General features: G+C 42.4%; 1 protein-coding gene across 1 annotated transcript; it reads left to right on the top strand.

The window, feature by feature from the left end:
- Nucleotides 1-2435: 2435 nt before the first annotated feature.
- LOC104460151 (chromosome unknown open reading frame, human C1orf131) lies at nt 2436-7218 on the top strand (the record flags this gene model as incomplete). Its single annotated transcript, XM_010081790.1, has 5 exons — nt 2436-2492; nt 3620-3715; nt 4404-4490; nt 5482-5534; nt 7089-7218. Coding segments are annotated over 5 exons (423 nt in total), but the record flags the coding sequence as incomplete, so codon positions are not given.
- Between the last annotated feature and the right edge of the window lie 5973 nt (nt 7219-13191).

The following is a 13191-nucleotide window of genomic DNA, read 5'->3' as shown; positions in this document are numbered from 1 at the left end:
CCATTCTGTGCTGAGCAGGTGCTGGGATGGGATGCCCCTTCCTGGTGACAGTTAAAAACAATCAAAACCCTCTGCACGATTAGTTTTTTGGGGGTTTATTTTTGCTGTCTCCACAGCCTGCCGCCATACGTTGTGAGATACCGTCCCTAATTCCCCCCCCCGCCCGTGCCTAGTTTCTTCCCTTTTGCTGATACAGCTGCCTGTGAATCCAGGATCCTTCGGCAAACTGTGTGCTCCTTTTGGTGGCATCCCCTCTTCCAGATTCCCGACAGAGCTGCTGGCAGGGTGGGGGCAGCACTTGAAGACTCTTTTTCCAGTTTCGGAAGATCTCTGGATTAATATCCTGTATTTGAAACAGGTGTATCCCAACAACATAAGTTGGTCTGCAGATAGGACTGCCGGTACAGCAAGAAGTGAATGAAATAGAAACCAAAGCCTCTTGGCTACTTCTCTGTCTCAGCATTTTGTGTGCTGCTCTGTTCTTGTGAATAGGTGTGGATGTGAGGTGCTAAAGCTTCCTTCTCTTCTCTGGCATCACAGAAGCACTTGGCTGCTCACAAGTAATGTGCATGTTGGAGGACCAGTGTTGGGTGGTCGATGGGGGAAGGCATGGCAGCGTTAGATCTCAGTCCTCTGGTTTGGTTTGTAGGTGCTAAATTCCCGTGTGCTGCCAAAAACTGTAGCCGAGTTGCCTCAACAGGGAGGCCCGCATTAGGCTTGTCTGCAAGCAGAGCTGCCTTCCATGCTGAGCAGAGGGTCCCTTGCTAGCTGGTTAGTCTCCAGATCCTAGAGGTTCTCTGTTTGTTTCCTTTGAGTTGTGTTTATGGCCATAACATCAGAAGCCCAATTCTAAAATAAGCTCTGATGGGCCAACACATGTCTGTCTTGAATTCAGGGAGACTTACTGCTATCTGGGGTTTGAGTGCTTGGAATTGGGCAAGTCAACAGACTGACCAAGCAATTGGTTGAATCCATAATTTTTTATTCTTTTTCCAGCTTGTTTTACTCTAAAAATGGCTGTAGATTTTTATTTTCTCATGTGCTTTATGACTTAAGTTTTTCTGCACGAAAAGACTGGTGTTAGGCTTGTTATTAAAATGGTCTGAAAATAACCCTTTTTTTTCTGATCAAAATGGGCAATTTTTATATAGACGCTTTTGTAGAGTTGAGACAAGTTTGGATTTGGCTCTGGTGGATGCAGAGGGAAGCCCTGATGTAACCCTGGGACCTGAATCTGTGACTCAACGTGACTTAACATCCTGGAGATGTGAATAAGCAATGCGTTAAAAGCATTCAGGTTCAGTTTAAATACACATTAATTACTCCTGCTTCCTCAGAGGGAATAGAGTGTCCTTGAGAGTAAACAGGGAAAGGTAAGGGGATGCTACTCTTGAACAGAGCACAGTTTCCCTGCCAGTGCTTTCTGCCTGCATCAGCACGCTTGGGAGCAGGCAGAGCATCTGCTCAGAGAAGTGGTTCAGCACATCCTCCCTGAAATCAGGAGTTGCACACAAACTAAAATAACCCTGGGAGATTTGTTACTACTCTGAAGTGTCCCATGTGCGGTGCTCCTGTAGCAAGCAGGTGTGGAGCTCTCCCTCAAGATTTTACACTTCTTTTTTGTCCTAAGATACAACCTGTCCTCCCTGGAGAGTTCCCCTCCAAACTGAGAACTGCTGATGGGAAGTCTCTGTGTAAATCACGGAGTAGAAAAGGTGTACTTTTTGTTCATCTCACTTTGAGCAAGTAGTTTCTTTAAACAGTGTGAAGTGGGGTCTGCTGTTTGCTGACAGTGCTTCCTTTGGACCTGTTTCTCTTGTTTTAATTAAGATGGATATGTGCACTGATACATGTCCATGCAGTTACGAATTAAGCTTGTTGTGCGTGTTGCCACCAGCTATTGGTATGTGTGCTATTGTCACTGCACTCTGACTCAAACAAAGTGACTTAAAGTTCACCTCCTCTCCTGCATTAGCAGTTTGGTACTCATTTGGACATGGAAATATCTGTGCTGCTTAGCTCATGTGTGGCAGTTTTTCTCATAAACAATGTAATTTATACTTGAAGGTATAAACATTAATTGTAGCTATTAATATCTTTCTGAATTATGAAACTCTTTGTTAATGTTAGAAGATGATCCAGGCAAGAAAATGCAGGACAAAGCTATATGCACTGTACTATAATGGTACCCTATAATCTGTGCAAGGTTGTTCCAGTAAGACCCCATAATATCTACATATTAAATATGCCATTGAGTCTGCCTCTTTTAATAAATCCAGGTAGTAAAGCTAGAAAAGCACACTGCTGGAAAGCTGTATACTCTTCCTGATAACTCACTTTATATTTCACTGCTTTCCAAAAAAACTATCACAACTATCACATTTCAACTGGTGTTACTTGTTATATTAATTTGAAGTGTTTCATTTTGTTTATAGACCAAAATAGCAGATCAAGAGAAAAATGCGAACAAGCAAGAATTTAACTTTGAAAAAGTAAGTCAACAGGACCTATCTAATCTCATTATTTTAGTGTGCAGGTGTGTGTTTTTATATCCTTGGGAAAGGTATGGTGGAACTGATGGGAAACGCTTCCAGAAAAGGTTATCCCCTTTAGGTGAGGATTTCCTAATGGGTAATGTTGTCTGTGTGCCATGCCAAAGGAGGAGCATGCTGGCTGTTGTCAATTGCTCTGTGTGAAGAGAGGTACGTTAGAACTCTGTGGCCTTTCTTTTTGATCTTCAGTGAGAATTTGAGGAGGGTCACTGTGCGTTAGCTGTGTAAAGCTGTGTGAGTACCTGAAATGTATAGCATAGCTCTTTCAGGCCAACGGTGGTAATCTTGGATTTCTGATCTCATGTGGGAGGGGAAAAAAAAAGCGTATTGGCATCCATTTTGGAAACAGCAGATGACTTTTTTTTCCTGTTTGTCTTTTTGTTCTTATCTGTTCTTATATGAGTGCAAGTAGCATTGGCACCCTTAGATACTGATTCATTTAGAGATCTGTGCACTTTGTTTTATGTGCCTGACCTCTGCTCAGGGATGTGCTGTGATCCAGTGAAGTCTCCCACTGGAGATTCTGCGTGGAGCTCCATACTGCAGAGAACAGTGGGGATTTAACCACTGCCTTTAAAAAGATTGTAAATTCACCAATGGTTTTGTCAGGATATTATTGTATAGTGTCAATTCTAGGTATATGTGTAGTCCAACCACTTCACCACCTGTCCATCCATGTTTCTCCCTGGTTAAGTGCTCTGCAGCCAAGGAACGAAGACACTCTGTAACACTGGGTGCTGTGGGTAGCAGGTTTCGTTGTTCTTTGTGCAGCACAGCATGATTCATTTTTATACAGAAGAGGCCTGTTCCATGTGTTGTTTTCTGTGAAATTAGGAGAATTCAAAATTGTCCCCCTGGCAGTCCTCACCATCCAGAGATAAGACGGGCAGTGGATAACTGTTCTGCAGTATAGCTCCAAACTCACTCAGTTTTGTGTTCTAGCACCCTGAGTTAAGGTATTAGCCAGGGTTTCTTTGGGAGTATGACTTTGTTGTGGTGTGTCAACTGTTATTTTACAACGGGCTGGACAAATTACAAAATTCTGGCAATTTTCTGTAATGTTCTAGGCTCGTCTGGAAGTGCACAAGTTTGGAATCACTGGCTACAAGAAGCAGGAACAACGTGCATGGGAACAGGAGCGTGCTATCATGCTGGGAGCCAAGGTAATTGTCACTTGGTTAGTGCTGAACGGTCACCCAGCTGTTACAGTGCAGGAAAGCAGTAAAAAATATTGGTGAGGGTGTGGCACTGCTTTTTTAAAACACAGGATCCCCCACCCTGGTCCTCCTCCCACTTCATCCTTACTTTTACATTTTCTATTCAGTCTTGTCTAGTTTCTGTGAACATTTGGAAAATTAGTGTGGTTGTGTTATCATAGAAGTTGTATAGATGAAATAAGACTGATGGGGGTGGAAAACAATATTTACTGATTTTTAATCAGGCCATTCAAAACTAAATTTTTGGAGGCAGGGGCTTGCTTTTTAAAGCTTCGCTCTCCCAGTGAGTTAAAGATGGAGGAAAAAAAATCAGTTTTATTTATCATGAGTAATGTAAAAGAAAAAAAAAATTTTTGTAGGTCTTTTTCGGGGGGTGGGGAGGGGTATGGGTTATTCTTTCCAGCTCAGTGTGTATGTGGAAAACTTGTAGGATTGATACAGAGCATAAACATCCCTCTCTACTGTCTCCACCAAGAAATACATGGTCTCTATGGGTCTGCCTTACATCCCTTCTTCTCACCCAAAAGGAAATAAACCATTTATAATGTTTCCCTAGCACCACCTGAAAAATATTGTCCATGCAAGTGTGTGAATATTTTTTGAACCTATTTGAAAATTATTATTATTATTGCAGCCCCCCAAAAAGGAACATGTGAACTACAAGACCTACCAAGAGAAAATGAAAGAGAAAAAAGCACTGAAGGATGATGATAAGGGAAAGGTTTGTGTGACACTTTCTCTATATGAAGACAGCATGTAAGAGCTAGCCCAAGAGCCTGACAGATAATGCCTCAGGCACAGGAGGAGCACCCAAGACTGACACCTGCTGCTCCCTATGGAGTGGGTTCCTGGCTCCAGCAGGACTAATGTCACAGTAAAGGCTGGTTGTGTGCAGTATGAAGGGCCCAGAGTTAGGCTTGTGTTGTGGTGGGTTTCACTGCCTCATCATTTGAGGCTGATAAGACTGACACAAAATCAGCAGGGTTTTTTTTTTCCTAGCCTCTTAAGGGGAAAAAAATGGTGTTGAATTAAAGTTTCTTACATGTTATCTAACCGCAGAGAGCCGGATCTTCAGCTGGTTTTATATCAGCACAATTCCATCTAGGATCTTGCTTGTTATTTAAAGCAAGGGTGAGGTTTCTGTTGCATCCATCCTCTAGCATGGCCCATCTGGCTCCAAGCCTACTCCCTGCCTCCCCATGGAGCCTTCTCATGTAGGTGGGAGCAGGCTGTGGGGCGGATAATTGCTATATCAGCCTGTTTTTTTTTCAGGGGACCTACTTCTGCTCCTCTGTCATGTGGCTCAAAAGTACATCCAGTGCATGACCAGACATGGTTGAACCCTGTCATTTGACAGGTATGCTCAGTCAGGCCACTAGGCACACCTGCCTGGTAGCAAGACCATCTTTTGACCCAAGGATCTGTCACATGCCAAAGAAGCAAGCCTCTCTCCCCTTCCGTTGCTGGATTTGTGCCTCCTCACGTGGCCGGGGCAGCGTGTTGGTCGTGAGTGGGCTGTACTTTCCATAAGGTAACAGGAAGGGCTCTGGGCACTCCTAGCAGTGTTGCATCACTTGTCAGAAGGTCTCCCACCCTGCTTTAAATGCCTGCTGCTCTGTGAAGCAAAGGCTACCACATGTTTTGTGTGCAGAGGGTTGTTTAGCCAAGATGCTCTATTCCTTTTCCATTAAAATACGTATCTTTAAAAACAGGAACATAAAGATGATTCTCTTAAGAAGAAGAAGAAGAGGGAACAAAAGGAGAGGTGAGCAGCTTTTAACATGGTTAAAATTAACTTGCTTTTGTATAGCTTCTTCAGTGTATTTCCCCTATGTAGCTATGCACAGTCTTATACCAGAAGCCATGGAGATCACAGTGGAAGGAACTTCTCCAACTGCAGAAGAACTCAGTCACAAAGTGGTGACGTTGCTCTGTGTCTAGCAGTTTCACAGGCTTTAGTTACACAGCTTAACTGAAGATATGTCAGTTCTGCCCCGACATGTCTAATAATGCAGCTGGAGGTGAGATGGATGGAAATCCCTGCATGCAGACCCAGGGTAATGCTGCTTACTCGGAGCGTTTGCCCTGAGAAATAATTTCTGCAAAACACAAGCTACAGTATACAGAGAGTTGAAAGGTAAAGGGGCATTATTAATCATAGTGTAGCAGGTCCACTGAAATGTACTCTTTATCTTCTTTCTCTATCCAAAAGTCTTTGTGTTTCTGAACTTGATTTTAAAATCATAGAACCATAGAATGGTTTGGGTTGGAAGGGACCTTAAAGATCATCAAGTTCCAACCCCCCTGCCATGGGCAGGGACACCTCCCACCAGACCAGGTTGCTCAAAGCCTCATCCAGCCTGGCCTTGAACACCTCCAGGGATGGGGCATCCACAGCTTCTTGGGCGACCTGTTTCAGTGCCTCACCACCCTCGCAGGAAAAAATTTCTTCCCAATATCTAATCTAAATCTACCCTCTTTCAGCTTAAAACCATTACCTTGTCCTGTCACTACACTCCCTGATCAAGAGTGCCTCCCCATCTCTCCTGTAGCCCCCTTTAAGTACTGGAAGGCTGCTATAAGGTCTCCCCGGAGCCTTCTCTTCTCCAGGCTGAACAACCCCAACTGTCCCAGCCTGTCCTCATATGGGAGGTGCTTCAGCCCTCTGGTCATTTTTGTGACCCTCCTCTGGACCTGCTCCAACAGGTCCAGGTCTTTCCTGTGCTGAGGACTCCAGAGCTGGATGCAGTACTCCAGGTGGGGTCTCAGGATAGTGGAGCAGAGGGGGAGAATCACCTCCCTCGACCTGCTGGTCACACTTCTTTTGATGCAGCCCAGGACATGGTTGGTTTCTGGGCTGCAAGCAGACATTGCTGGCTCATGTTCAGCTTCTCAGACAACACCCCCAAGTCCTTTTCCTCAGGGCTGCTCTCAGTCCATTCTCCTCCCAGCTTGTATTTGTGCTTTGGATTGCCCCGACCCACATGCAGGACCTTGCACTTGGCCTTGTTGAACTTCATGAGGTTTGCACAGGCCCACCTCTCAAGCCTGTCAAGGTCCCTCTGGATGGCATCCCTTCCCTCCAGGGTGTCAACTGCACCACACAGCTTCTTGTAAATGTAAGTCATTCATAACGTGCTGCAAATTTTGAATGGCTATGCAGAGAATAAACGTTCTGGGGTCATTACCTGGTATGATTTGATATACCACAATACCAAACACTGATTGCATAAATAGGTGACATTTTTCACCATATTAAAACATTTTAATGAGTTTCTGTCATTTATCTTAATTCTTTTTTTGCCTCTTCCTGTTTCAGGAAGGCCAAAAGGAAGAAATCAGTGCCTAGCATTTGGCCTGCAGGACAAGTTGGAAAATTCAGAGATGGGACCTTGGTTCTGCAAAGCTATGACATAAAGAAAATTAAATCATCTAAAGTTATCAAATGAACTTGTGATACAGAGTGAAATGGACAAGACGCATAAGAGAGAAATCACATTGTCACCAACACAGACTTATGGAGCCTCTCGCCTTCCTACCTAATTTTTTTTACGTTATTTGTTGTTGCAGGATTTTCTATATTCCATTCTGCCATGGGAAGAATGTGAGAAATTACCATTTTATAAATAAAAATACGACTTTTTATTAGGAAGTTACACAGGCTTTTTTTATTAGTCAATATGTGCTAAAGAAAGCATTTCGCTTTCTAGAATGAGCTTATTGGCTATGAGTAAAATATGCATTTAATCCATTAACTAATGGATTAAATTATAGAGCTCTTTGATTTCATCTGGAAGGAATATGTAAAACTGAATACCTTACTTGCTCTGAACCTGGAGTAGGTATTCCCAAACATTTATTGGGCATACATCTGTTTCTGTATCTTTATGAATTGTTAGTGGATAGTGGAACTGCACAACAGTTTTCCTGTCCAGCAAATCCTCTTAAGGTTTCAAAACTATCTGCTTTGGATCGAAAATGAGATTTTCTGAAGTTTTGTCCCAGGTAAGAATTAGAGACTCAACTTGTATCTCAGCAGAAATCTCCAAATAAGCAGTGTTTCAAATTGTGCTTTGGTGACTTGGTTGGTTTGTTTATTAAAAAAAACCAACATGTCATATTGAGCCAAAGGAGGCATAGACACTGAATAGCTAATAGTTGTTCATGGTTAACTCATGTTTGTTTTGATCAGTGTTCCCATGTCTCATATGGCTTTTCTATTAAATCTTTGTCAAAACTGAAGTTTTAGTGCTAGTTGGATTTCAGCAATTTGGTGTTTCTGAAAGAAGAGTTTTGTCCTCTGTAGCAAAGTATTTTTTGTTTTTAAGGTTGATGTTTCCATTAGAAATTACAATGGTTAGTAACTTTCCATCCTCTCCATTCTGCCTCAGGCTAAAGAAACTTGAATATTTTAGGGGGAGGCAAAAATCAGGTTAACTGTTAAATAACAGAGGAAAAAGTTCATGCTGTGTTGTTTATATGTAAGGTTATCAGGAGCTTGTTTCAACAGCTCTGGCAGTGAAGCACATGTGCACAGGATGGAAAGCAGCCCTTATTGGAGAACCTTCTTGGTGAAATTCAACGCACTCCTGCAGGCTGGGGAAGCGAAGCATGCTTCCTGGCTGCCACCTGGGAGCCTGAAAAAGGTGATCCCTAACCCTGAGCACGCAGTGAGGTCTGTGTCAGCTTGCAGATAGCAAGGAGAACAGCAGCATAGTCCTCTCCTCTCCCCAAGCAGCAGTGTCGGAGGCTGCCCCCTTCACAGGATAGGAAAGTATTCTGGGGTAGGGAGAGCCATGCCAAAGAAAGAGATGCTCTCTGGCATGCTCCTTCACCCACACCTTCCACCTTACTTTCCGGTCCTGGAGAAGTGCTCTGCCAGCACAGAGAGGACTAAGAGGAGAGAGACAGCTCAGAGGGAATGAGATCCAGGTAAAAAGCAGAAGGGAGTGCTTCTGGAGCCACGTGGAAAGAGGAGGGGTGTGCAGCATTGGGTTGCTAAATAGTGTTCTCATATTTCATAATTGTGTAATTAGATTTCTTCTTATTCGGTATGGTATGCAGATTCAAACTGGAATTAACAATCCTATCTGGTTGCAGACTTAGAGAATGTTAACTCATGATTGCATGTGAAGGTGTAATCACTAAGCAGGATTGAGTACAGAGCATCAAGACTTGTTGAGGCAACAGATGGGCTTTGGATGTTGTGGGATAACCTGTATTTTTTAATTCCTGGATAAACCTTGAGCTCGGTTTTTCAGTGCTCACTTCTAGATAAAGTTTTGTTCAGCTGTCTTTGGGTGTAACATGTTTTGGGAGTTTATGTCCTCAATCAGCTTTGGTAATTTAAAAGGTTCACTTTCTACTTCTACAGCTCCCAAAAGCTATTTAGGAGGGAAACTTGGTCAGAATGGAGCATCTAAATTTTGCAGTCCTGGTTTCAAGCTTGTAAGCTCTGTTAAAGAAGAGCTGAAAAAAATTTGGTACTTAACATTGGTGTGTATGCATGGGTGGTGTCTCCACACTCTTGTCTGTATTTATTCCTGATTGTTTTGGCCAGGTTTCTGTTTCTCACCCTGGCGTTGCAGTCAGTGCGTCGGCATGCTTTGTTCTGCTTTATTAGCAGACATCTAGGATGGTCACAGAGCTTCGATGAGTGCATTTTTGCAGGGGCTGAGTGTGCTGCCTCTGTAGCAGTGCTCAGTCCCCCAGAAGGCGTCTGCTTGGTAAGAGGTGTGCAACTCCGAGATGATATGTAATTTTAAACCGTTTCACAAAGTGGTGTCTTTCCTGCCCAGACAAGCTTTCCGCCTGCCCAGTCTGGCTTTGGCACTTACCTGAAGGCCTCTCCAAGGGGATCCTACTGGTGTCACAGTTATTTCCAGGCTCTGCTTATTCCAATGTCAAAAATTTTTGGAGATTGGGAAATCACCCAAGGTGGCTAAGATGGGTTGGACCTGAATAACACATCCCCAGGTACTCCATAACCACCATAAGCCAGAGCTAGCGGAGTGGTGCTGAGAAGGGGAGGTGTTTCATGTCACTGAATGCGTGACACATCTGAAGTTGAGGCACAGACAGTTGCTCTGAGGGAGGACTCTTGGCTTTCTCCAGCTACCAGATTATTCTTGACTGTGGCAACAAAGCAGGTATCAACAGCTAGAGTTAGGCATGCATTCTGTGCGAGTACCTCATCTATATTATGACAAAATATTTTTTAATAATAATTTGTAATAACAAATAGGGTACTGATGCTGAATTTGTTGGCAATGTTTTAAGAATTTATTTAGAAACTGTAAAACACCATAAACTCATATGTCAGGTTTTCCAAAAGGGTAATAATAATAATACACAAATTTTTAGTTGGACAAAAAGACAAAAAGCAGTTAGTTTCCAATTCAAAAAATACAAACGTTTGCTACAGGTACAAAATTATAAAAAGTTTATATTTTCCTCTTGATCTGGTGACAGACACATACAGCAGAGATGTATATTTCACCAGCTCCAAATTCATATAAGCTATGGGAAATGATGATAAAGAAAAAAATGCCATGTTAAGAAGAAAACACAGAAACAAGTTCTTGTCTTTCATTTAACCAGAAGTGAACACCGTTATCTTATTCCTTTGCACTTTTTTGGTTGCCAACATTTAAATTAGTGTTATACATGCTTCATATAACAATGAGAAATAACAGCAGATTTACCTCATGCATTTATTTTAATATTCATCACGTAATGTCTTCTCACCATGCTACCTAGAAAGGTTAGTGTTTTTATTGACAACATTTAAGGGAGGTGGAGGATGAAGGAATGCAGTTGGGATCCAGGACTGTTTCTATCTAGTGCTTCACAAGAAAATGTTAGAAATCCTCCAATTAGCATAAAAAATAATTTTGTAATTAATTCTGCTTTGATCTGTTTGCAATACAAATGTAACAAAAGGTTGCTTAACAGAAGGGAAAGTGCTGCTGAGTACCTCAATAGAACGCACATCTCTCTCCTGTATTGTGCAAAGTTGCAGGACCCTTCACATCTCGTCTCTGTGGCTTGCATATGGGCTTCTGCATGTAAGGAGACCAAGTGCCTCTTATTTATGAGGGATTTGTGCTTCAGGCTGGCTTTCCAGCCGGTTGTGTGTGTGTACAATGTTCAGTGGTGCTGGGCAGAGGAATCACCAGAAATGTTGTCAGTAAAAACTAGAAGCAGCTCACTTTTTAAAAAAAATAAAAAGACTCTCCATCTTTGTTGGGTAATTTGCAGTGACAAATGCGCTTTACATTTGCAATGCTGTTGATTTGTTACCATAACCTGTTGAAGGACTTGAAACTATAATCTCCCTTCCAAAGCTGATCTAGCCAAGATGCTTGGGGCTTTCATATTATCCTGCCTGGTTCAAAGTTGAATTATTTACTTTGCTATTTAAGCAGAAGGCTGCAAAACTGGTAAGGCCTGAGATTAGGTCTTAGGTCTAACAACTCTTTTCTTGTGTTTCAGTTTGTGAGCAAAGGATGTACCTGATGGCGCCAGAAAGCTGCTGTTACCAGATTGTTGGTACTTTGCATCCCTTCTCACTGGAACGGGTAATCTGAGTTGTGGTCCAAAAATGCACTACCTCTTGTTGGTAGTTAGAAAACAGGGTGTTTTTCGTATGGGGGTAGTGGCAGCTTAGCCTTCATCTCATCTCTCTCTTACCTTGTTTAAGAAATACTATTATGTAAGAAAGAAAGAAAAAAAAGCTGCATCTCACATTTCTTCTTGCTCTAGAACAACTCGGAAAACAGAGTATTGGGTGCTCTCTGCCATCTTTACTAACTACACTTTGGAAAAAAAATAAAAATAAAAGTTTACGCAGCGCTATGACAGAACTCTATCACCAGCCAAGAACAAACTACAGCAATATACTATCATGGCATTATTTACAACATGATGGAACATTATGCATACAATAAATTACACTTAATACTTTTCCTCTTATATTCTGATATATGTAAGCGATGCTTTTTTAAAATGTTATTTATTTTGTTCAGACCAATATATTTTCCTCTATTCATCTTACATGAATAGGCATGTAGAGGAGGTGATGATGCTGTTTGCCTATCTTTTCTATGTTTTTAGAAGCCATATTGCTTTCCAAATTTATGATACATCACAGGATGCTACTGTCCTCGCTGACATTTATTTTATAGCGCGTACCTTTCCACAGCAGAAGTAGTAAGGGATTGTCAGCTAGGCCTGTGCTCATATTGACACTAAGTCTTAGTAAGAGATCTTCTTGTGAGCTCTTTTTGAGTTTATGAGGGAAAAGAATGGAGTGGAAATTGTATAGCATTGCACACCTTGGGAGGTCTGACAGTGCCCTTGATGGCACACTTCTGTTTGTTCCCAATAAACTTAACAGGGAAATTTGAAGATGAAAGAACCAGGAAGATTGACAAAGGCTAAGGTTGGGGTTCACAGGGGTTGATGAAAACTAAGAGTCCCTTGTTGCTCTGCAAGACAGAAAGTTTGTCTGCTGTATTTATTTGGCAGTTCTGCAGAGGTTCCAAATTGGTGTATGCAGAAGTCAAGCTTTGTTACATTTATTAGAAGAGGGCTTGTTTGTTTGTTTGTGCTTTGGGTTTTTTTTAAACATTAAGTCAATCTACAGCTACCTTGTGTGGGCTCTGTACCACAGTGGATGGGAGTCATCCCAGTGCGAAAGGCTCTCCTCTCCGTCTGATAAGGAGCAGTGTGGCCTCTGGGAGGAGAAGAGTCCCATGAAAGGCAGCTCTCTGTGGGTCCAGGTGCCGGACGGGCTTGGAGACCCAGAGAGCTGCACGAATACCCCAAGGAATCAAAAGGAAGCAACAGCATCCAAAGAGGTCTCCTCGGGTATCTATGCTACAGTTCAGCCCCCTGGGTTCTCCCTGGACAGGCAGCAACACAGTTTCTGCAAGGACCAAAGTAGTAAAGGCTGACTCCCTTCTAAAGAAGGGACTTAGAGGAAACAAAAACTGATGTAAGAGAGGCTGTAGATTAAGAACATACAAACTGCTGTTTTTATGATGAGATGGACCTCGGGGGAGATACCTGCAAAGAAGCAAACTACTTCCAGCCTGAGCAGAGAGGTGAAAGTGCTCTGCTTCTCCCCACCTGATGCTGTTCTGCAAAGGGAAAATTCTGCTCTTCTTATGTTCAGATGGCCACTACAATCTGGATGCTCTGCATAAATATTCATGTGTGGAGTAATTAGTTTCCTAGCGTGATTCTAACTACTTAGGCATTATTTCTGTTAATCAAACTACCAAAATGTATCCAGATTAAGTCATGAGACTACACTCTGTTGCGGTAATGGGTTTATTGCTATGGACCATGCCAAACCCAAGTCTTTGAATGTGTGCACAACCAACACACAGAACCACTCTATTTAGTTTTAGACCTAG

This window comes from Pterocles gutturalis, unplaced genomic scaffold (assembly GCF_000699245.1).
Source record: "Pterocles gutturalis isolate BGI_N339 unplaced genomic scaffold, ASM69924v1 scaffold52204, whole genome shotgun sequence".
Lineage (NCBI taxonomy): Eukaryota > Metazoa > Chordata > Aves > Pterocliformes > Pteroclidae > Pterocles > Pterocles gutturalis.
Note: the sequence above shows the minus strand (reverse complement) of the source record. Positions and strands in the feature narration are given on the sequence as shown.